Genomic DNA, 24,220 nt, shown 5'->3' with positions numbered 1-24,220 from the left:
TCTACAGCAAGCCCTATAACGATTACAAGGCACCAACTGGGGATCCTCACCAAAAGCCCTGCTTCGCCTGCACAATGCATTAGTGCTTCAGCTATGCTCTACGTCCTGCACTATGCACTGCCACCCTCATCCAGACAAACCTTACTTGAAGCCATCCACTGCATGGGTTTGCGGACAGTTATGGGTCTCCCGCAGCAGCCTTCATGTGAGCTCGTATATCGTGAAGCTGTTTCTACACCTCTCCGTCTCCTAGCCACTGAACGGCTCCTTCGCCTGTATGACCGACTTAACAGAACGGCCCCTGGAATAGGAATCATTCGACGCATCAGAAAGCACACGAGGTCCCGTTTTAAAGAATTACGTCAGGGAACCTACACACTACTTGTCAAGCCAAGACCCACCTCCCTCCCTGCTATAGCCCCTCACCTCATAGAATTACCCATAGTCAAGTGCACAATCAAGGGCTTAGCCCCATTGTTGTTGCCAGACAATACGCTGCAGAAGCCATCCTGCAAGAAGACGACTCCCTGCACGTGTAAACTGACGGCTCAACAAGCCACTCCCGGGAAAGCAGCTCTGCTGCTTTCTGGATCTCTGTCCTAAACCAAACTTGGATGGGCCGCTCCGACCGCAAAGTTTCCTCAACCGCAGCAGAACTCATAGCCATTCAAAAGGCACTTGGATTCGTTACCAGCCTACATGCGCAGAAAGTCACTATGTTCAGCGATTCCAAATGTACCTTAAAACGTTTACAGAAATGCTACCCGGACGGCCCCACGCCCTCTCAGATAATCGATAGAAGCTTTGACATGAAACACAATGGGTTTCATGTCCTCCTCCACTGGATACCATCCCATGCTGGAATTGAAGGCAACGAGATGGCCGACTCTCTTGTGGGCACGGCCCATAACCTACCCCCAGACACAGGTGCTCCGTATGACAGCAAAGCCAACAGGGCAGCATTTGCGTAATATATGCAGAACGTCAGGAACTCAGCCTTCAGTGGAGCGGGCAAGTCCTCTCAGCCTTTTCCTACGAAGGACCTCCCGCGCAAGCAAGGGGTGCTTTTGCACCGCCTTAGCACCCATTCGGTGCTGACACAAGCCTTTCTCCACAAACTCAACTTGGCCCCATCGCCAAGATGCGATTCGTGTTTTGACCATGGTGGCTTGGACCATATCATCACGTTCTGTCCTGAACACCAGAATGCAAGTGAAACAATGCTTAGTAAGTACAGCGCACTCTCCCATGTGACACCATGCAGGACATACTCTACCCTTGTGGCCCTATCAGCACCAGAAGAGCAGCGAGAGACACTCTTCTAGAGTTCGCAGCCAACGCCGGGCTGCATTAAATCTCTCTCTCTCTCTCTTTACATCTTTCTCTTTTCCCCCTTCTACTTCCCCTCCCCCTTTTCCACTGGGGTGCAATTTGCCGCCTTCACCGAGCAGGCAGACCGCACCTCATTCCTCCCTTACGTCACTCCCCCCCCCCCAATTGGTGCGCTTTCTCCGCCACGTGACCGTGCGTCTCTAGAATGCTGGCTCCTCAAAAGGCTCATTCCCTCGGATTTTCAAGGAGTCATTCGTAGGGTGAGGGCGCTTCTCCCCAAACCGCGCAGGGTACCGCACCCCCACTATGCGCGAATGGTGGCCTCCGACGTCATGACGCTGCCATGCTGCTCAGGCTGGGCTTTGCTTGCGCGCGCACAAGACAATGAGAACACATTTTTGGCAGAGCTGACAACCCCCTGTGCCCCACTTGCAGGACGGTGGAAACAGTCACTCACCTCCTCACCAACTACAGGGACACCGACGCTGCGAGATCTGCACTTCACGGCCGTCTCCAATCCGCTCGCATCAGTGACCTCACCGTAGTGAACCTAATCTACCCCACAGGACGCCGCCTAAATATACGTTACTGAGAGGGATGGAGAAAGAGAGTGTGGGCAAGGTAAATATAAATGGTAGCGAAGGCGGGGAAAAATACGAAATCTGTGTTATCAACCCTGCGCCCTTCATGATACACATGGGAGCGTGGTTGTTGAGAGGCAAACTACAAAGGAAAACAAAAATAATTTAATCGGAGGCGCGAATAATGTGTGTACTAATGCAATATGCATGTTTTTTATTATAGCAACTCGCGCGGTCTGCCAGTAATACATAAGATAACACGCAGAGCCGAGTATGCTTCCGGTTCCTGTCCCTCTCCATGTTGTTAGCTACGAGTTCGCCATACGTTGGCTGCGCACTTTGTGACTGTTCATAGCCGTTTTCTTCTTCATCGTTTTCTTTGAGTCGTGACGTTGCCCACATACGTGAGGCCGACAACGGCAAGCCCTATCACCACCACCACCACCACCATAGCCGTTTTCTTCTTCATCGTTTTCTTTTCAATTTCAAACCACCAAGTCGAACATGGGACATTCCTCGGAGGAATTCCACATTTCAGGACAGTAGCCAGCTATTGCTTTATTTGAGTGGCAAGAATGTGGACAGTACTGACTTTGGAGCTGCCGATTCCTCTTCCTGCCTTTGCGACGTTTGTGGGAGCGTGTGAGGAAGCCTTTAAAGCCAACGTCAAGACATTCCTCACCTCCCAAGGAGTCAGGTCCAAGCTATGTGAAGTGTTGGACACACATGTGCAAAACACATTGAGTTTCTGTTCTTCATCGGTGTATGATGATCTATTTCACTCTTCCCTGAGGGTACGACTGTTCTGGTTTGCACGACAAAGCAAGTACGAAATAGTACGTTACGTCAGAACTAAGTTCGTCTCAGCATGTTGTAATGAAACCAGAAGTTTTCTATCCATGCAAAAGGATATGCATGATTCTGTTGTCTATCCAGTGCTTTCAGTTGTAACCTAGATCACACATGGTCTCTTGTAATTCTTTCATTCCTGTGTAGCATACGATTTGTCAAAGTGCATTTTTGCACATAGCTCCTTACTGTGTTATTTGTATTTTGACAGCCATGCAGAGTTCAGTAGTCGGTGCCTATTATTTATATGTTTAGTGTATGTACACCTGTGTACATAGATACCTAGCATACATTTTCTATTTGGAATCTTCAGCGGTTTGCCTATTCTTTGATGCGTATTAAGTTTATACCTGTGTACGTAGATCCCTAGCACGTAATTTTATATTTTGAAACCTGTGCTGAGTTCAGTAGTTGTGTGTACAACTGCCAGTATGTAGGCGCAGTTATGTGCAGGGCTAAGCACCTTGTGTAGCTTGAAGATCTACACCACATGGCAAAATGAGCACAAAATAGCAGAAGCACAGAACATTGTCGATGGTTTGACATGCCTTTAATACAAAAATGCTGTTGTAATCAAAGTAGAAGTAGTCATCAGCAGGGTGTGTACACACTGAACAAGCCCGGCGTCGGGAAATTGGCGCCCCCATCGCCCGGCAGCAGCCGCAGTAGCCCCCTCCTGCACTCACGATTGGGTCGCCGCAGGAGGGAGACCCCACCTATACCTGTGCGTGGCTTTCCCGTGTCTGGGGAAAGGGGGATTCTGGCAGTCGAGTGGACTCGGAGGTTGGTCTGGACCCTTCGGGGCCCCTCCGGGAAAACAACACACTGCTTTGGCCCCTGCGTCCCATAGACGGGTGGCCCTGGAAGGCCCGGTCAGGACTATTCAGCTAGTCGCCATCTCACTTTTAATTGCTTTCTGTTTATCTTCTGCCCTCCTTGCTTCCTTTCTCTTTTCACCTTCTTTGGCGGCAAGGGTCAACCTTGGGCAGTTCTTTCACTCTCCAGAAAGCTGCACTTGGGTATCATGCAGAGGTACCTGCTACTCCGTTGTGTGCGGTCCCCTGGTTGGGCTCCGTGGTGGGCGGCAGGACATCTGCACCGAATGCCATTCATTCTTCTTATGGACAAAATCAGCTAAAAAAATCCGATCGGCGCCTGAAGAGGAGCCGCACCGAAGAACAAGTGTTAAATTTCTTTGATCTAAGTTGCCCGGAACCTTGGTTTGCCAAGTTCCTGGTTCTCCACTCCGATGACGAGGCTAGACAACTGTCTAAAGTATCTCCTTTCCTTGTTGCTAGGGCACTCGAACACGAAATAGGAAAGTCCTTTCAGGCCAAGAAACTCAGCTCAGGAGACATTCAGGTGGAGGTCAACAACAAAGAACAAAGTATAGCACTGCAAACTCTAAAGAACATCGGGGAGATACCTATCTCAGTTACAACACACCGAACACTGAACACCGTGAAGGGAGTAATTTCCGAAGAAGAGTTAATGGAGTGCAGCGAAACTGAAATCGAAGAGGGCTTGAGAGAGCAAGGCGTCGTCTCTGCCAAACGTATAATTATGCGGAGAGATGGCAAGGAGATCGCGACCAAGTATATCATCCTGTCGTTTAAGCTGCACACACTTCCTTCTACTATCAAAGCCGGTTATGTCAATTGCCATGTCAGGCCATTTATTCCAAATCCTCGTCGCTGTTTCAAATGCCAGCGGCTTGGGCACAGCTCCCAAGTCTGTCGAGAACAGTTGGTGTGTCCCAGATGTGCTGGCAAAGAACATACTCCTGAGTTGTGCACAAAAGACTTCCACTGTGCTAACTGTGAGGGGGGGGGCACCCGGTCTATTCTCGGTCCTACCCACGATGGAAAGAAGAAAAAGAAATATTGAAAATAAAAACAGAACAGAACTTAAACTACAAAGCAGCACGAGCACAGCTCGAGTTCAGAAAGAAAGGAAGTTTTTCCGACGTGGTGCGTAGGGGAGTGGCGTCACCGAGGAAGTCCGTGGAGACACAGACCTGTTTTTCGGGTTCTGAGTCCCCACTCTACACTCCCCAACCTCAGAAGGCTGGAGCCACTCCGGTGTCTTCTGCCGTGACGGAGGCCAGCCGGTCAACTGGCCACAAAGAAACAGCCACGGCCTCCTCTAAGGTCGATGGCACACAGTCAGCTTGGGACGGGGTCGTAAAAACCCCTCCCCAAAAGGCACCCAAAGTATGGAGGTCGACGATGACGACTGCATGTCGCAGAAGTCATCGTCGAGCCTCCCCAGCATTCCTTCACAAGGGAAGGAAAAACGAGAAAAAGGACGAGGAAGGGGTTTCAAAGGGAATGACCAACAGAAACAACTCCCGCGAAGGGTCCGGTCCAACCCCCCCAAAATGGTACAAGTCTTTTCTAGTAGGTGTCCCCAAGTGCTGCGCTTTCTTTTCCTCCCTTTTAGTGTGACCGTTATGAACCACTTCCTCCAGTGGAACTGCCGTGGTTTACTTTCTAACTTAGACGACATTAACGATCTCTTCGAGAAGTACAATGCAGCATGTTTCTGCCTCCAAGAAACATAGTTAAACACACATACACCAAATCCAATTCGTAGACACAATGTATTTCGAAGAGATCGAACAGACGCCACTCGCGCATCTGGTGGCGTGGCTATCGTCACACGAGGAACTGTTCCGTCCAAAGAAGCCCACTTGGCTACAGACTTGGAAGCCGTAGCCGTGCAGATGTGTCTGGACAGAATTGTCACCATCTGCTCGGTCTACTTGCCACCATCAGGAAGTTTTGCACAGAGGGATATAGAACATTTAATCAGCCAACTTCCAACTCCATTCATACTCTTAGGCGACTTTAATGCCCACAATCCGCTTTGGGGCAGTGCAAGAACCGACGGCCGAGGGAAAATGTTGGAAAGGGTCTTGTTATCAACCTCCATCTGTCTTTTAAATACAGGAGCACCTACGTACGTCCACTGTTCAAGTCAGTCTTTCTCGGTCTTAGATTTATCACTTTGCAGTCCATGTCTATATCAAGATATAGAATTGACCGTGGAAGAAAACTCACTTAGGAGTGATCACTTTCCAGTGGTCCTGAAATATATGTGTGCAGTCAATAGTCTGACAGCATGCCCCCTAGATGGAAGCTCCAACATGCTGACTGGAATGCTTTCTCTAAAAAATGTGACCTACCTATCGTTAATCCCTGTGGAGAGGATGACGATTGAAGAGGCCAACAATGTAATTACCAGCGTCATCCTCGATGCAGCAACACAATCCATTCCCGAGACTTCCGGTCATCTACCGAAACGACCGAAGCCTTGGTGGAACAGCGAGTGCAAGGAAACTCGTAAACTTCAAAATCGTGCGTGGGGTACATTTCGGAGGTACCCCACATCACAAAATCTTCTTTTGTTTAAAAAGGCGAGAGCCAAGGCCAGATGGACGCGGCAACAAGCAAAGCGGTCATCTTGGCACAACTTCGTTTCTTCTCTACCTCACAGTACCCCCTCCAAAGTAGTGTGGGACAGACTGTGCAAAATCAGAGGAGAACACAGTTATACAATCCCTCTTTTAGAAGTCAACGGGCAAGTGTACGGAAGCCTACAAGAACAGGCGGAAGCGCTCGGACAACATTTTGAACGCATATCTGATTCATCCCATTACAGTCCCGAATTCCTTGGAGTAAAAACAAACGCAGAGAAACGAAAAATTCCAATGAGTGGTGGCGATCAGTACATATACAATCAGCCGTTCACGATGGTAGAGCTTCAGCGATCTCTATTCGCTGCTAAAGCCACTGCCCCGGGCCCAGACAGAGTAACCTACTCTATGCTGTGCCACTTATCTGATGACTCAAAGAAACTGTTGCTCCTTTTCTTTAACCGCGTTTGGGCAGAGGGAACGTTACCATTATTATGGAAGACTGCGATTGTCATTCCCCTTCTCAAGCCAAGAAAGGAAGCATCGAATCCAGCCAGTTATAGACCTATCGCCCTTACGAGTTGTATTGGGAAGACGTTTGAGCGAATGGTCAATAACCGGCTGGTTCATCATCTGGAAGAAAATAATTGCCTTTCTGAATTTCAATGTGGTTTTCGAACGGGGTGCTTCACTGTGGATCACCTTGTTCGGCTAGAAACCACTATTCGTGAAGCCTTCGTCAGAAGACAACATTGCTTATCCGTTTTCTTTGATTTAGAGAAAGCGTATGACACCGCGTGGCGACATGGTATTCTGCAGGATCTTTACTCTTTTGGCGTGGAGGGCAGACTTCTTAGATGCATTTCAAATTTCCTCGAGCACAGATCCTTTAGAGTGCGACTGGGAACCACTCTATCCCGCCTCTTCGTACAAGAGAATGGTGTCCCGCAGGGATCCGTTCTCAGTGTTGTCTTATTTATTGTGAAAATCAACTGTGTGACCAATGTCATCCCAGCTTCTATATCTTTTTCCTTGTATGTGGATGACATTCAAATATCTTGTTGCTCCACGAACCTGTCGATATGCGAACGACAGATACAGGTGGCCATCAACAATATGGCCAAGTGGTCTTCATCAAATGGATTTAAATTTTCAGCTGAGAAATCTGTGTGTGTCCATTTCTCTAGGATCAGAGGACTGTTTTCACCACCCACGCTGCAGCTTAACCGACAAGATATCCTTGTTAAACCAGAAGCCAAATTTCTTGGCATCACTTTCGACTCGAAGCTGACCTTCAAGGCTCATGTCCAAAACCTAAAGATAAAGTGTGTCAAGTCATTAAAGATTGTAAAAATCATTTCTCACACACCTTGGGGTGCAGACCAGGAAACACTGCACCAAGTGTATACTGCATGTATTCGCTGAAAACTTGATTATGGGTCCTTTGTCTACGGCTCTGCTCGCGAGTCGGTGTTGAAGGCCCTGGACCCTGTCCATCACCAGGGGCTCAGGCTCGTGCTTAGCGCCTTCCGGACGCCTCCAGTACAGAGTCTGTACGTTGAATCGAATGAATGCTCCTTGAAAAGACGGCGTTCTTACCTCATTACGTCGTACGCACTTAGAATATGTAGTCTACCCCAAAATCCAGCCTCGACTTGCGTCAAGCACACACGCTTTAGACAGCTGTTTATTAACAAGCCCTCTCTCGTCCCTCCATTCTCTTTGCGAATTGCATCAGAGTTTGATTGCCACGGTTTCTCGTCCTGTGACCTACAAGTTGTAGAGTGTAGCAGAAAGCTCCCACCCTGGGAACCACCTCCAATGCCTGACATCTCTTTGGCAAAATACAAGAAACAAGACAGTGTCTCATCAGTACTTCAACAAGAGTTTGCACACTTGAGAGACAGCTTTGATAACCATACTGAGACTTACACAGATGGGTCCAAGTCTAGTGCAGGAGTGACTTGCGCCATGATTGGTGGCGCTCACAGAAGGTCTCATCGTATAAAAACATTTGCATCAATTTTTACTGCCGAGGTTTACGCCATTATCTTGGCTCTCAACTATATCCTTCAAGATTTCATGAAGTCCTCTGTTGTATATACAGACTCCTTGAGTTCCATTAACGCAATTTGTAATCAGCACACAACAAAGAACTTTCTTGTGCAGCGAGCAAGATCTTTAGCCAGTTTGATAAGAACAAAGGGGTACTCCCTCATCCTATGCTGGGTGCCCAGCCATGTAGGCATCAAAGGCAATGAGTTGGCAGATCAAGCAGCTGCAGCTGCTCTCCAAAATGACATCACACCTTTTGAGATGTCCGTGCAAGACATGAGATCGGCACTCAAGAAATCACTGCACAGATTGTGGCAAGCCTTTTGGAACACACAGACAAATAACAAGCTCCACTTGGTTAAACTTCGCATTCAGGATACAGGAGACCGGCTGGAAAACCGCCTGTTGTGTACATTACGAGCAAGGTTACGTATAGGCCATACGTACCTTACACATGGGTTCTTGCTTCGGGGAGAGGAGCCACCTCAGTGTGCGCACTGTGGTGAGCTCCTGTCTGTTGTACACATACTGATCACATGTACACATCATGAAATCCATCGCAAACATCACTTCAACGTATTTTATAAGTACTTCTTACCTCTTCACCCAGCCCTATTGCTTGGTGAGGAGGCTCTCGTCCCTTTTAGAAGCGCCTTTGATTTCCTGAGAGGTATTGGCGTTATTAGCCTTTTGTAGTCTTACACGTATACACTCATCTTTTATTAGTCATCGTGTTTACTCTTAAATAACCATAACATCACCACTGTCTCAACCATACCTCAGTTTATGGCGTATTATGATCTTTGTTGTCAATGCGCCATTAAACTCCCAATCATCATCATCATCATCATCACACACTGAACAAGGTTGTCATTGCTGGAAGCTGATGTTATTGTGGCTGTTTTGCAAGATAAAGTATCACAGACTTCTAAACTCAGCTAATGGACTTGTGCCTCCTAATTCCCCCATAGCATTCGTTACAATGCCAAAAACTGTGGGCAGACATAGCAGCACACAGTATCATCTAATGTGATCTTCAAGTGCAAGTATGTTCACTTTCACCTTCTTTGTACGAGATATCTGTGAAAAGATCCAGATGTACATGAGGACAGCTCTAGCAGCATGGATTGGACATCAAGGTCCTGGGCCCCACCTGTGTTTGCTGGAATTTGTACATTATCCTTTCGTGCTTGTTCAGTACATAGACTGTCTAACTGGTTATTATGCACATTATTTTGTCGTGGGTATTTATGATGAAAGATGGAAGTCACTGAAAAGTCACTGTGTTCCACCCTCAGAACATCAATTACCTCATGTGGGTATTTATACTGTTCACAACGGCATGGCGAATTCACCTGTAATAAAAGAAAACAAGCCCCCCACCTGGTCTCCTGTGTCTTTTGTTGCACGGATGTCGCTAGTGTTGATTCTTCTCTATTTACAAATTGTTTAGGAGTTTTTGCTCTTGGATTTGCTTTCAACAGCGATTGTGATATTCCGCGGCTCGACATCGCGATGGAAGGAACGCGCGGCGCCCGCCCGCGAGCGCCCGGCCCGCGCTATACGAAATCGTGACGTACAAGGTGACGTCATTATGACCGAATTTGTAGTTTGCCCCGCAACAGATGGATGGCGCTGACGGTCTTTATCATGGCCGCCCTTGAAGACGTGGTGGCCAATGAAAGCTTCGCTACCATTTATATGTACCTTGGTGTGGGTGCTTCTCGCCTTCGCGTCGCAGGTCACTCTCGTGTTGTGCTCCGACGAGAGCGGACGCCCTTTCACACCGCTCTTCGCCTCCGCTTGTTCCCTGGCTGCTCGCCTGCTCTGCCGCCCGCGTCTCTGGGATTTCAACAGCTCTTTTCAGAGCTATGACGGATCAACCTCCTGGATTCATCGCCTTACCGGCACTGAAATCTGACGTCGTCAACATGCGACTGAACAATTTAAAGACGGCAGCAGCTTCTGTCAACGCGGCCTGCCCAGCTTCCAGCAGAGGAATGGCAAGCACTGAGCAGTTTTCTGGCAAGGATTATGCGTCCATCAGCGACGTCGAATCACATTCAAGAGACGATTCAATGAGCCATGCGGAGGACTCTTCGGACGGCTTCGTGACTCCCTCAAGGCTGCGGAAACGCCGCCATCGACACCCGAGCAGCCTGTCTAGCAGTGAGACAGCTACAAGTGCGTCGTCTTCCACTGAGCGGCCGCCACACCTACGAACGGTCCTTTTCCGTCCCATTGAAAAGGGGCAATCTGTAGCAACTTTTCAGTTTAGAAAGCTGAACATGTTCTTGGAATCCGAGGCATCCAATGAGCTGTCCGAGGTACGTCTCAACAGTGCCAAAAACATTGTTGCAGTTGATGTCCGTACCGCCGGAGGAATGAACAAACTACTAGGTGTATCGCGACTGTGCTCGACCGGATTCGTCGCTTGTCTTCCTACACCTTCCACTGGTTGCACAGGGATAATTCGTACTTCCCTCACGGATGCTGAAATATTGGAGCTCATTCGTTCTCCAATTCGTGTGTCAAGCGTTCGGCGTATGGGCAAGCAAGGTGAACGTGTTAAGCTTTGTTTTGTGCTCGGCCCCATCCCAAGGGTCATTCACATTGGCAGAGTGAAGTTTCCAGTGTTCGCCTACAAAGATCGTCCCAGGCAGTGAATGTGGCCGTTTTGGGCATGCTAGTGCTACCTACAGCCGCACGGAAGTGTGTTTACGTTGCGCTGGTGCCCATAGCACATCAGCCTGCTCAGAGGCTAGTGTTGTGAAGTGTTCTAACTGTGGTGAAAGACACTGGGAAAAAGACCACGCGTGCCCGGAGAAACAATTGGAGACCGCCGCAGTCAGATACAGTCAAAAGCATAACGTCAACACCAGTCAGGCGCGCAAGACATTACAATCTCGTAAGTCCAAGCAGAAGAGCTCAATCTCTAGGACAGCGGGACCCTCCTCTGCCAACACTGTCAAGTCATCTTCCATTTCAACGGGCAACGAGGTAACCCGTGTGAACAATGGCTCCCTTAGTGAGGCTTTACGACCCAAGGCTTCTTGTGTTGATTCTAACCCTGATAATGAGCCTGCAGCCGTCTCCACTAGTGTTCAAAGCTTCTCCTATGCTCCCAAAACACACGAGCGAAGTAACACAGCAGCTCTTGCCTCGCGTGTGACTTCTGCTGTCAGCCACCTCCTCCATCTTGTGGCTCGCAGGCTACTCTAACGTTGGAGGCCTTTATGAAGCTCGCATTCATGACCCTTAGGGCTGTTTCCAGCTGGTCTTGGGTTGCCGAAGGCGTCAGAACCTTCCTTGCGTTGCTCCTCCCTTGGAGCAGACAATATCATCATTGTTTTCATAAGGCTAGTTCAAACCAGAGTCCTGATTGCAGAGCCACCGACCAAATCATGGCAGGCTCTCCATCCCAGTCCAATCAGTCTGCGCAGTTGCCCTGTCTGCTACAGTGGAATTGTAATGGTGCATGTGGCAAACTAGCCGAGCTGCTGTGCCGACTTAGGAGACACCCCAGACCAGTTGTGGCCCTCTCTGAAGCTGGGGGGACAATACCCATCTCAGCTGGCATCACCGGCTACATATGAAGCTCTGTTCTCGTTCAATTCCCTACTACCCCACTGGAAGTGTTATGCTGTTCATTCGTCGGGATATCATCCATCACCAACTTGACCTAACCGACGTATGTGATAGTAATGCCGAATTTGTACGTGCTCGTCTCCCCTTCAGAAACCGTGACCTATTGACATTATATCATTCTATCTAAGGCCATCTGTCAGTGTTGATGTGCTCTCCTGCATTCTTCATATCCGGAGGCAATGCCCGGGGCAGTGCATTATTACTGGAGACTGGAAATCCCACCAACCATCTTACCCATCACTAAAGCCATACGTGAATGTGTAAACAGTGCTATTAGGGTGGTCACAACCCGAAGAGCCGATCCTGCACCTGGTCTGAAACTCCTCAACCTTCAGGCGGCACGACGTCGCGCTCAGCGAAAGCTACGAAGATCCCCTTCAGACACTCACAGGTCTGGATACTGTAGCATCGATGCTGTTGTGCGCAGGTACTCCATCAGCCTCCGACGTCGACAGTGAGCACGCTTCTGCGAATCATTAGACCCTCGTACACAAAGGTCATTGATCTGGAAGACCATTCACTCTCTCACGGGCAACCCCAAGGATCCCAGGCTTTTCCACAATCTTGCAGCTCGAAGATCTCTCTCCATTAACAACCTGGCAGAATCCTTTGCAGACACTCTTATCAGATCCTCTCCAAGACCATCGATCCAAGACTCCGCTATCGTGTCATGTATTCACCATCTCTGAACTCAATCTTGCATTAGAGAAGTGTCGTCGCCATAGCGCGCCTGGAGCTGACAAGACATCCTATCAGGCTCTTAAGAACCTCAGTGATCAAGTGAAGCAACGATTGTTGGATTACTACAACCACATATGGGTCACAGGAGACGTCCCGGTGAACTGAAAATATGCCATCATAGTCCCGGTACTCAAACATGGAAAGCCCAGTGATCAGATTTCTTCTTATCGACCTCTGTCTCTCACCTCTAGCCTTAATAATCTAATGGAACGAATAATCCAGACAAGGCTTCTCTGGTTCCTAGACACATGAACAACATCTCTGACTAGAGACATGAACAACATTCTCCCAAGTTGTATGACAGGCTTCAGGAAAGGTCTTAGTGCAGCTAACAGCATCTTGGAAATCTGCTCGGCAGCAGACAGCGCTAAGAAGAGGAACTTGGCAACTGTAGCCCTTTTACTCGATATAAAGCAAGCGTTCGACAACATATCTTCTACCGTAGCTTCACAATCCGTCTCAAAAATCGGCTTCACGGGACGGACCCTGCGATTTGTGTCATCCTTCCTATCCGACCGAACTGCACAGGTTAGACTGGGTCTGTGCTCAGCAGCATGCGCCCAATCGGCGGTCTCCCTCAGGCTAGTGTTCTAAGCCCTGTGCTCTTTAATGTCATCCTTGCATGGCTTCGCCGAAGCCTACCTCCCAGCAAGCCCTGCATTTATATGTCCCTGCATTTATATGCAGACGACGTTGCTGTGGTGTCGGTCGGAAGGAAATAACTACCTTTGTAAGAAAGAATCCAACTTCCATGGAGCCTGCATGACGCGACAGTCCATGAGGAGATCAACTTCTTTTCTTTTTATTTTCCGATAACCATCGTGCTGACCATCTGGTCCGCATGCTCATGCCGATATGGCCGTAAGAACACAACATATTCTCCCCCCCTACAAAAAGTCCTTGTGAAATACCCAACGCACACGTATACTGAAACGCGACAATTAAACGTGGATGTTAATGACCGACGGGGTCCCCGTATATTTTGGGAGGACGTCTATGTCTCGGAGGCAGCAGACGTGTCTGCTGTCCCGCACCTTCGTTCGAAGGCAAACGTGATCCTGCCCCTGGCACATCAGTTGGCGCACCGATGCCAGTAGCAGGGGGGTAAACTTGTGGTGCCGCTTCTTGATTGGTCTCGTGTTGTGACTGGGATACAGGGACATCGGAGGCATCCATACCCGTAGTAATGTAGGTGGGATAATCCAGCCTGAAGGATTCCGTGGAAGGTGTGGGGTTGCTGCTTGCTGGTTGAATAGCCGCTGGTGCGAACTTTGATGCGTTCCATGTGTTGCCGTCGGCTAGTAGGAACGAGTACCTCCCTTTTTGTTGGATGATTTCGAGTGGCTTGGAGAATGACGGCATTCCTTTTGGAGTGAATCCTGGTTTGCGTACCCGAACGTAATCTCCTACTTTACATTTTGGCGCTTTGGCCCTATGTTTCTGGTCCGTGTAGGTCTTGCTCTGTTGCTGATGCCTGCGCACGCGTTCACGTAGATTGGTCATTGCTGCAGCAGTATCATCCTCAAGTAAAGATGACGGTATCCCAACGATGTCCAGTCGTGTTCGTGGTTTCCTGACATGTAAAAGTTCAGCAGGTGATTTTCCGGTAGTTGCATGCGGGGTACATCTGTACAGTCCCAGGTACTCGGTGACGGTTTGTCGCAGTGGTCTTCCTTCCAAGAACGTGGCTTGAACATAGTTTTTCAGAACTCTATTAAACCTTTCAACAAGCCCGTTTGCACGTGGATAATACAGAGATGAAAATGAATGTTGAATGCCTCTATCCCTGAGGAACTGTTCAAACTGATGTGAAATGAACTGGGGTCCGTGATCGGACACCAGGTTGTCCGGATAGCCTTCACGTGCAAACACTGATCTCAGGAAGTCCAAAATTGTTGATGCTGTCACATTCGCGCAGAACTTGGCCTCTGGCCATTTAGAAAAATAGTCCACCATCACGACGGCGTAATTGCAGTCAGGAGGAGCTTTTTCAAAAGGGCCCATTATGTCCACAGCTACCTTCTCCCATGGCCTGCTCGGAAACGGAATGGGTTGCAGTGGCGTGTCAGCCGTCTTCGCACTTTTATCGGCGTCTTGACAAATATGACACGACTTGACAGCATTCTCAACTTGTTTATCCATCTGTGGCCACCAGTATTTCTCCCTTAAACGCTGCTTGGTGCACACGATGCCTGGGTGCGATTCATGGGCTAGCTGTATGAGATGTCCCGTGAACGCTGGTGGTACCACTATGCGATCTCCACGTATTAGGAGGTCTTCGAATACCGTGAGTTCCTCTTGTACTCGAAAAAATGGCTGATGACTCGGAATCAAGTCTTGCTTTAACGGCCATCCTTCAATCACGAACTCCATGACTTGTTTCAAGATCGGATCATTCCGTGATGCTAATTGAAGGTCTGTCTTCGCTACAGACGTTTCGATTTGGCCAACAAAGTCGTATTCCTGATTAAGCTCTTCAGTCTGGGCATCGTGTGACAGAGGCAATCGCGACAGCGCATCTGCTATTTTGTTGTCGGTACCCCGGCAGTACTCGACTGTGAAATTGTAACGAAGGAGGCGCTCTGTCCATCTACTAAGTCGCAGTGGACGTCTCCCTGTGCCGCGTGCCGATAGCAATGTCACCAAGGCTTGGTGATGTGTGCGAATAAGAAAAGGACGACCCCAAAGGTAGACGTGCCAGTGCTCGCACGCCCATAGGCATGCCAGCGCTTCTCTTTCCGCTACAGCATACTTGCGCTCTTGCGAAGAAAGGGTACGTGAAGCAAAAGCAACTGTCCGATACATATTGCCTTGCATTTGTTGCAGAACAGCTCCTAATCCGTACGAAGAAGCGTCTGTCGTGACGATTACTGGTAGTGTAGGGTCGAACGGGTGGGCGACACGGTCTTCTCTGAAGAGTGACTTCACAGCATTGAAACTGTCATTGACAATGTCTGTCCACAGGAAGGGTTGATTTTTTCGTAGTAGGGCACGCATAGGCTCCACGAGCGTGGCAAAGTTTGGGACGAACTTTGAGTAAAAACCCACAAGTCCCAAAAACGAACGTAGGGTAGCAACATCCTTTGGTGCTGGTGCATGTGTAATTGCTTCCACTTGAGAACGAAGCGGACGTAATCCATGAGTGCTTACGTGGTGCCCTAGGAATTCCAGCTCCTGTGTCTCGAACACACATTTTGCATTGAGCTTCAATCCGGTTGAGCGAATGACGGTGAGCACTCTTCGAAGATTTTCTTGATGTTCAGCTTTGTGTCTCCCAAACACAATGATGTCGTCGATGTAACATAATACTCCGGAGCAATCCTTGAGTATCAAAGACATCATTCTTTGAAACATGGCGGGCGCAGATGAAAGTCCGAAGCAGACCCGTTTGAATCTGTAGAGTCCATCATGGGTAATAAATGTGGTCAAGCTCCTACTTTCAGGATGCAGAAGGACTTGATGGTACGCTGACCTTAAATCGATTCGAGAGAAGTACTGAGCTCCTGCTAGCGCATTCAGCAGCTCTTCTGTATGTGGAAGAGGGAACAGGTCTGGTATGATGGCTTTGTTCACCTCACGAAGGTCCACACAAAGGCGAATCTTTCCATCCTTTTTTGGAATTACTACAATGGGGGAAACCCATTCTGACGCCTCAACCCGTTCTATTATGTCTTCCTTTTCAAGGCGACGCAGCTCTTCCGTAACAGCGTCGCGAACTGCCAATGGCAGTCGACGTAGTTTAGCAATTACGGGTGGGACATCTTGACGAACTTTCACCTTGTGGGTAAATCCGTTAGCCAAACCCAGCTCTGTTGAAAATAGCTGTGAAAAGTCCTGTGCAAGTGAGTCTGGTAGCATTGATGAAGTGAAGGACGTTTCGTAGCAGCTGAGTGTTCCACCTTCAATATGCCGAGTCCTTGGAAACTACGAAAAAGCGAACAGCATGGTGCTTGTCTTCGTAAGTGACGGCAGCCTCGAAGCACCTCTTTACATCAATCTTCCGTCTTGAGTAATCCACTAAAGCAGTACGTGGTGGAACCAAAGTGAAACGATGAGCGAAATGTCTCCTGAAGAGATCTTCTTGCAGAATGGATACTGATGATCCCGTATCAATCAAGAACTTTACCGGTACAGTTTCAAGACGCGCTTCGATGAAGAGACCTTGCCCTTCCTTTGAAGGTACCACGACATTTAGAACTTCATCCTCCTCTGTAGAAAGCTCCTGTACTTTCGTCGGTGTCTTCAACGCTCGACAAACCGTGGCGTAGTGACCAACCTTGCCACAGTTGTTGCAACGCTTGTGAAACGCTGGACAGTTCGAAGCATTTGCGAGATGCTGCGTTGACCCGCACCGATAGCAGCGTAGTCTTTGCGCTCCGTCCTTGCGCTGACAGTTCTGGGAATGATGCAGCTGGCGCGTTTGTCCTTTACTTTGACGCCCTCGGGTCTTCGACGCCGGAGCGTTGCCGATGGCTTGAACGACATCACCATGTACGAAGGACTGGGTTTCGTCCGATACCCTTTTACAATGCTTGGCGATGTCCACGGCACGAGAAAACGTTAGAGCCGATCCGTCAAGGAGAAGCCTCCCACGTATTTGCTGCGAAGATACTCCTTGTACAAATTGGTCTTGCAAGTTGTCTTCAGTTTGGGCGCCAAAGTTGCATGAAGCGGATAACTCCCGTAAGGCCAAAACAAAATCGTCAATGCTCTCGCCCGGTAGCTGAATTCTTCTCCTGAAGTTGTGGCGTTCCGTCACCACGTTGATGGTGGTAGCGAAGTAAGCATCTAAAGTACGTAGGGCCGTTTCGTACTCGTCAGGGACAGGCGTCACTGTACCTGACACGGTACTTGTAGACGGTGTTGCGCCGGCTTCACGTGATGCAGTTTGCGTAGCTTCGTGTACTACTTCTGGAAGCGTATTATAAATGCGAAGGCCTTCTATCCCCAAGCAATGTAGAAGGATTTGCTTGTTCCTTTTTGATGTGAATTCGTCAGCTCCTGAGGCTCCCAAGAAATTGTAGAAAAGTTGTCTCCATTGCGTCCATGGAACGTTAGGCTTGCCGGGAGTGGATAAGAACGTGGGCGGAGGCGTAATACCGCCGAAGCTCATGATGAATCTTCAACGTGGTGCAGTTCCTTCTCTTCTCAAAACCCTCGTCGCCAATGTGGTGTCGGTCGGAAGGAAATAACTACCTTTGTAAGAAAGAATCCAACTTCCATGGAGCCTGCATGACGCGACCGTCCATGAGGAGATCAACTTCTTTTCTTTTTATTTTCCGATAACCATCGTGCTGACCATCTGGTCCGCATGCTCATGCCGATATGGCCGTAAGAACACAACAGTTGTACTCTGGTGTGTTGGCTGCCGAGTAGGGCAGATGATGAAGAACATGGACTGGAGCTGTTGCCGCTTACCTAGGAGAGGTTGGCCTGTCCATATCACCCGATCGATCATGTTGCTTGATACCCAACCGGAAATGCCGGAGATCTATCTCTGTGGAGTACCAAGGTTCCGCAATCCCAAGAGTTAAGTAGCAGAGGTTCCTTGGAGTGCTATTTGATGAAAAACTCACTGATGAAAAACTTGCTGCCCTGAAGACCTCAACTGCTGCATCACATGGAGCCATGAAACGCCTACACGGCACCGACTGGGGTTGCTCACCCAAGGCTCTCATTCAACTGCACAGCGCCCTTGTGGTGTCACGGCTCATGTACGTTCTCCCATACGCTCTCCCATCACCTCCAAGACAGACGGAGATACACGCTGTCCACCGTCAGGATCTCAAAGCTGCCTTGGGTCTCCCGCAACAGGCCAGTAGCGAACTGCTATACGGCAAAACCGGCTCCTGCTCCCTTCGTCTTCAGGCAACTGAGAGGCTTCTCCAGCAGTTTGATCGTCGCCATAGGTCTGAAACTGGAAAGATGATCATTCCGCTCTCATCGTGGGTCCCGATCAAGTTACTTGGTTCTGGAACTTACAGACAGCTGGTTAATCTGAGACCTAAGCTACAACCACCACTTCCACCCTATCACATTGAGGAACAGGACGCCAGTTGTACCCTCCGTGGCCTTCGGCGCAAGAAAATAGTACCTACAGTTGCGGCAATGCAAATCGTTGCAGAAGCTCTCTACAAGGCTGCAGAAGACCTTGACCACAGATGGAACGCCCGCTTGGATCAAGGAGTCTCTTCCACTATCGCCGAGCTTGTCGCAATACAAAGTGCCCTCGACATGTATCCTGCCTACCTGCACAGCATGTCACAATTATCAGTGATTCTCGTTGTGTGCTCCAGCGTATCCGAAGGGGATATTCACAGGACACCTCCATCTGTTGGATTTCATGTCCAACTGCATTGGATTCCTTCTCATGTCGGAACAACTGGAAATGTGATTGCCGACTCCCTAGCTAACGAGGCGCACAATTTCTCGCCGAACATCACAGTAGTCAATGATCCGGACTCCAACAAAGCTAAGTTTGCAACTTACCTAAGCGAAGTACGACTGGCTGCCTTTCCTGGAGAGGCTCACTTCACTCAGACATTTTCTGAAAAAGACCTGTCCCGCAAGCTAGCAGTTCTCCTCCACCGTCTCCGAACCCAATGTGTCCTCACCATGGCCTCCCTATACAAACTGGGAATCGTCTCATCGCCTCTCTGTGAATCATGTTACGATCATAAGGATCTAGCTCACATCCTCATGACGTGCCCTGACTATGAAGAACGAAGAGAATACCTCTTCCGCGTGTACAGCTCCTTGCACCTACCGCATGAATCCCTGGAGGATGTCCTCTACCCATCAGGATCCATCCGCATTCGAAGAGCAGCCAGAAATGCACTTCTGAGCGTTGCCACTGAGAGCGATCTGCTCTAGACAACAAACAAAGTGTGTGAGTGTGTGTGTGTGTTTTCCTCTCTTTCTCTCTCTCTCTTTCTCTTTTCTCCCCACACTACTCCCCTCCCCCTTCCTTGTGTGTAACATGCCGCCCTTCCTGAGCAGGCAGACTTCCAATCTACTCATTAGATTACGTCGCTCGCCCCCCCTCCATTCCCTCCTTCTCCTACGAAGAGATCGCCCTACCCGTTCGCTTCTCTCTGTCAAGGTCGGCCTCGACGGCCGCTCGCTTCGCAGGCGCCGGCTCGTGTGGACGTTTGCGCTCGCTCGTCTGCAGGCAGACACCGTTCCGCGACTTAAAACAGCTTTTTTTAGAGCTCACTTCGCATGTCTTCCAGTCGTGCAAAGTTCATCAGGTATTCACTTTTGCCCAAATACCGCATACACGCGTTTTTATTCCACACCTACAAAATAAAAAGTATCACCTATAATATCAAACTAATTCAACTTTAGAAAGCGTAAACGTGCAAAATAGATCAGGGATACACTCTTGTCCCAAATACAGAGAAGATATTCCACTTCACCACATAGCACGCTCCTAGCCAACAAACAGAACAAAGAACGACACCGAACACAAGAGGAAATAAAATCTATTCCAATACAAAGAAGATATTCCACATCACCGCATAGCACGCTCCTAGCCAACAAACAGAACAAAGAACGCCTCTGAGAAGCGTTCGGAAACGCATTCCAAAGTCTATAAGATTGTCCACCGCCGCCAACGCATCCTGCACAAGGCTGCGTCTGTGCTGCAACCCAGCTCAACGTACACCATGGCGTCTGCCAGCGCTGAGGCCAACCCTACATGGGGCATGGACATCACCGACGCTCAGGCAACTGACAGCGATCTCTAACTGACGTCACTGACGACGGCATCAACGACCCAAACCAGGCTGATGCCGATGGCTTCCGCATCCCACGTCGCCGACTGAAACGCGAACTTGCGCGGCGTAACAGTGATTCCAGTGATAACATGGTGTTTTGTGCGGTCTCCTCTGCTCCAGCAGTGTCTGTGCGTACTGTGCTTTTTCGCACAACCGGCCCAAACAACAAGTCGCACAGCTTCCAGCTGTCAAAGCTGGAACAACAGCACAGGTCCGAGGCTCCCAATGAGATCAACAAGATTCGCCTCAACAGTGCAAACAACATTGTTGCAGTGGTTGTCAAAGCTGTGGGATGAATCAACAAACTCCTCCCACAGCTCTCAACTCTGTTCCCTGCCGGTAAGAGCTTTCCTTCCGTCCTCTCCCAGCGTCACCATCGGCACAATCCATGTTGCCGACACCTCCCTCTCGGACGACAACATTAAGAACCGCCTGCGACGACTCGGAGATAAAGGTGCTAGTGTAAGAGTCTGTGTCTCTCGCGGCCCCCTCCCTAAAATAGTGCAGATTGAAACATTCAAGATTTTCGTCAAGCTTTTCAAAGCCAAACCATTGCACTGTCTCAACTGCGGTCCGTTTGGCCACATTGCCGCTTCAGTACAGTGGAATACACAGTCGATGCTACCCCAAAGTGTTACAACTGTGAGAACAACTATGCCGCCCGTGACAACGCATGCTTAGTCAGGCATACTGAAACGGCTGCACACCGCTATGGCCTAAAAACACACATCCCAACAAGCCAGGTCCGCAAGATACTCAGAAAGAGAGACATCCACAACAACAAAATCTGTCACCCCAAAGAGAATACCCGAGCTGGAGACGCCACGCCCGAGCAAGCTCCCACTCCACCACATAACAAGCCTAAGGCAACACGCTCATACATAGAGATGCCGCTGCCAAGAAGCTCCCTGTCAACTCTTCCACGCAGAGCCAACCCACATTGGCAAAGACTCCCGCTCCATATACGGTACCTCCCCATGGGCCAGCTGCCACACACAGAGACAATGTACGTCAGCCAACCAAAGACAGCACCCATCAGTCTTCAAGCTCTCTCCCGTCCTGCCAAAACGGTCTCACTCTCACAAAGACTCTTGTGAATCTTGCCTTCAAGGCTGCAAAAGCATTACTGGAGCGCACATAGATACCAGAAGCCCTGCGCACCACCCTGGGTCTACTCCAGCCACTCGAACAGTCGCTCACAGGCCTCTTCTCTGCATAAGACTGTCATCGCTACCCCTCGTAGTGCACAACCGCTAACACTTCTCATCTGTTACCATCATGGACAGCTTTCCCAAAGTTCTCCAATGGGACTCTGCTGGACTCCGACCCAAAATAGCAGAGCTAAAGCTACAGCTGCACAAGACGCACTTCAGCATCTTCGCCATAATGTACCTGACTTCACAATCACAGGCTTCACCAAGTATACTTTTTACCAATATCAATACCACATTTCAAGCACGGCTCTGCTGCCCTTTTTGTCGCCCGCCACATCTCCAATCTTCAGATTCCACCCCAGGAACTGTACTCACCCAACGCAGAGCTCGTAGCAGTCAGTGTTCAACTCGATAAAATCACACTGACCATCGTCTCTGCCTACCCATGACGTCACAGCAGTTTACCTGAGGACTTCTGCCACAATGCACAAAAAGCTCTCCCTCAAGCTGACAAACTTGGCCGCTTGCTCGTATACGCCCTTGGAGTCCGTGACCTTGTCGTAGCATACCCTGGCGAACCTACCTCCGTGCGGGCCCCTCTCTCCAGTGCAATAGGCATTACCTCCTACTGCCCTGATATACCTGCACACTGGGAAATCTGGCACGACACTTGCTTGTAGGCAAGTGTGATGAAAATGGAGCAGCTGTCACTCACCCATTTTCATCACACTTGCCTGCATGCAGCTTGCACCAAAACGCACCTGCACAGTGACAAACTGGCCTTCTTTTCGTGCATCACTCGCTTTCTTTCCCGAAGTCATCGACATCACAAGTGCCATCAGCTCTGCTTTAACCTTTGCAACACACTCCGCGTAAGTTTCACACTTTTCACCCAAGCCGGACCTGAAATTCCTCAGACTATGTGCCGCACGTCGCAAAGCACAAAGATTGCTACGCAAGCACCACAACACAACCACTGCGCTGCAACGCTGAAAACCTTACCAACTACAGACGCATCTCCGCCTGTCTCTGGCGCCACTCGAACACCCTACTCCGCACCCACTGGCGCAATTTTCAAGGACGCTCACCAGCCATACCCTGCCAGGAACATTGGAACGTCTGGAACACAATCAACTTTCTCATGGGCATGCACGAGAACTCCAATCGTGTCGCCTCACTAGCCGTTGCATGGGCTCCTCCCTCCCAGAACTAGCAGAAAACTTGGGCGATAAATTCCACAACGCAAAAGGTACCCCTGCTAAAGCCAGCACCGTCTCTTCCAGCTGCTCCCTTGACCACCCAGTCTCCCACCACGAATTACAATAAGCCATCCGTCGCCTGAAGATTAAGTCAGCTACAGGGATGGATGGGATCTAGAACCAGGCTCTTCGAAACCTCCCAAAAGAAGCCTTCTCCAGACTCTTGCGCCACGTCAACGTACACTGGAATGTTGCCGTGCCTACACCCGCTTGGCAGGAAAGCGCCTTCGTTCCCATCCTTAAGCGCGGCAAGCCTGCCGTCGATCTGAGCTCGTACCGCCCCATATTGCTTACCTCCTGCTTGGCCAAAGTTGTAGAGAGGACGATCCACGCTCGTCTCTCTTGGATCCTAGATTAAAAGTCCTTCCTGCCCATCTGTATGACTGGCTTTAGGCGAAATCTGAGTTCCGAAGATTCCATCATCGACTTCATTTCTGATGTTGAGGAGACACTCAAAACCGGCCAGAGAACGGCTGCTGTCCTTATAGTCATAAAAGCCGCCTTTCATAATGTTGCTGTCCCTGTTGTTATGGAAGCTCAACGCTGACATTGAGGGCAAGGCAGCCACCTTCATCCATTTGCTGCTCTATAACAGCTCGTTTAAAGTACGTCTTGGAACGACCCTGAGCAGTCCTAGAAGCCAGAACATTAGCCTCCCCCAGGGCAGCATTTTAAGCCCGCTACTGCTCAACCTGGTCATGGCTGCTCTTCCAACTCAACAAATACATCATGCGCTCTTTATACGCCATGGCATATGCCTCTGGATCCGCGTAAATCTCCGGGAGCTCACAGAAATGCCTTATAGGAAGCCGTCCGTGCCATGGCTGATTTTCTACGTAGCAAAGGCCTCGCCATATCCGGTGACAAAACCAAGCTAATGCTACTCGGACCCGGCCCAAGCTGGTCACACCTACCCCCTGTAACTGTTCAACGCTACTACAGCCGCGAAGACACTTTACGGTCTACCATATAACTGCCTGAGCACTTCAGCATTCGAGTCCCTGGAGAAGCTATACAGAAGAAGACTGCGCCACGCCATCGGAGTACCCACTGCTGCACAAAACGAAGCCGTCCAAGCTGAGACTGCCACACTACCTCTCCTTCTACGCTGCACGCAACTACTACTCCTACAGCTGTCCAGACTCCATAGATCTAGCGCTGGCACCAGGGCTCGGAGCCTTTATTTTGGGGGGTTTGGGTCAAGTTCCGGTTCAAGGTTATCGGTTCGGTTCAGGTTCGAGTTGAGCGGAACCAAAATAACGGTTTGAACCGCTATTAATCATTCGAACCGGTTTACGTGCGATGTGCCAATCAGTGTACCCCATGCTAGAGGTAATATCAGGTTCCGGAGATGGCTTGCTCCTCCTTTCTCTTACTCCCTCGCCTCTACACTTCATAGGTACAA

The 24,220-nt window shown here is 49.5% G+C and overlaps 1 protein-coding gene across 1 annotated transcript; it reads right to left on the bottom strand.

Moving 5' to 3' along the window:
• Window positions 1–13,578: 13,578 nt before the first annotated feature.
• On the bottom strand, window positions 13,579–16,482 carry LOC135389699 (uncharacterized protein K02A2.6-like). Its single transcript, XM_064619734.1, has one exon. It carries the CDS (start codon window positions 16,480–16,482, stop codon window positions 13,579–13,581), a length of 2,904 nt encoding a protein of 967 aa, XP_064475804.1.
• Between the last annotated feature and the right edge of the window lie 7,738 nt (window positions 16,483–24,220).

Source organism: Ornithodoros turicata, chromosome 1 (assembly GCF_037126465.1).
Source record: "Ornithodoros turicata isolate Travis chromosome 1, ASM3712646v1, whole genome shotgun sequence".
Taxonomy (NCBI): domain Eukaryota; kingdom Metazoa; phylum Arthropoda; class Arachnida; order Ixodida; family Argasidae; genus Ornithodoros; species Ornithodoros turicata.
The sequence above is the reverse complement of the archived record's forward strand: the minus strand, read 5'-3'. Positions and strand labels throughout refer to the sequence as shown.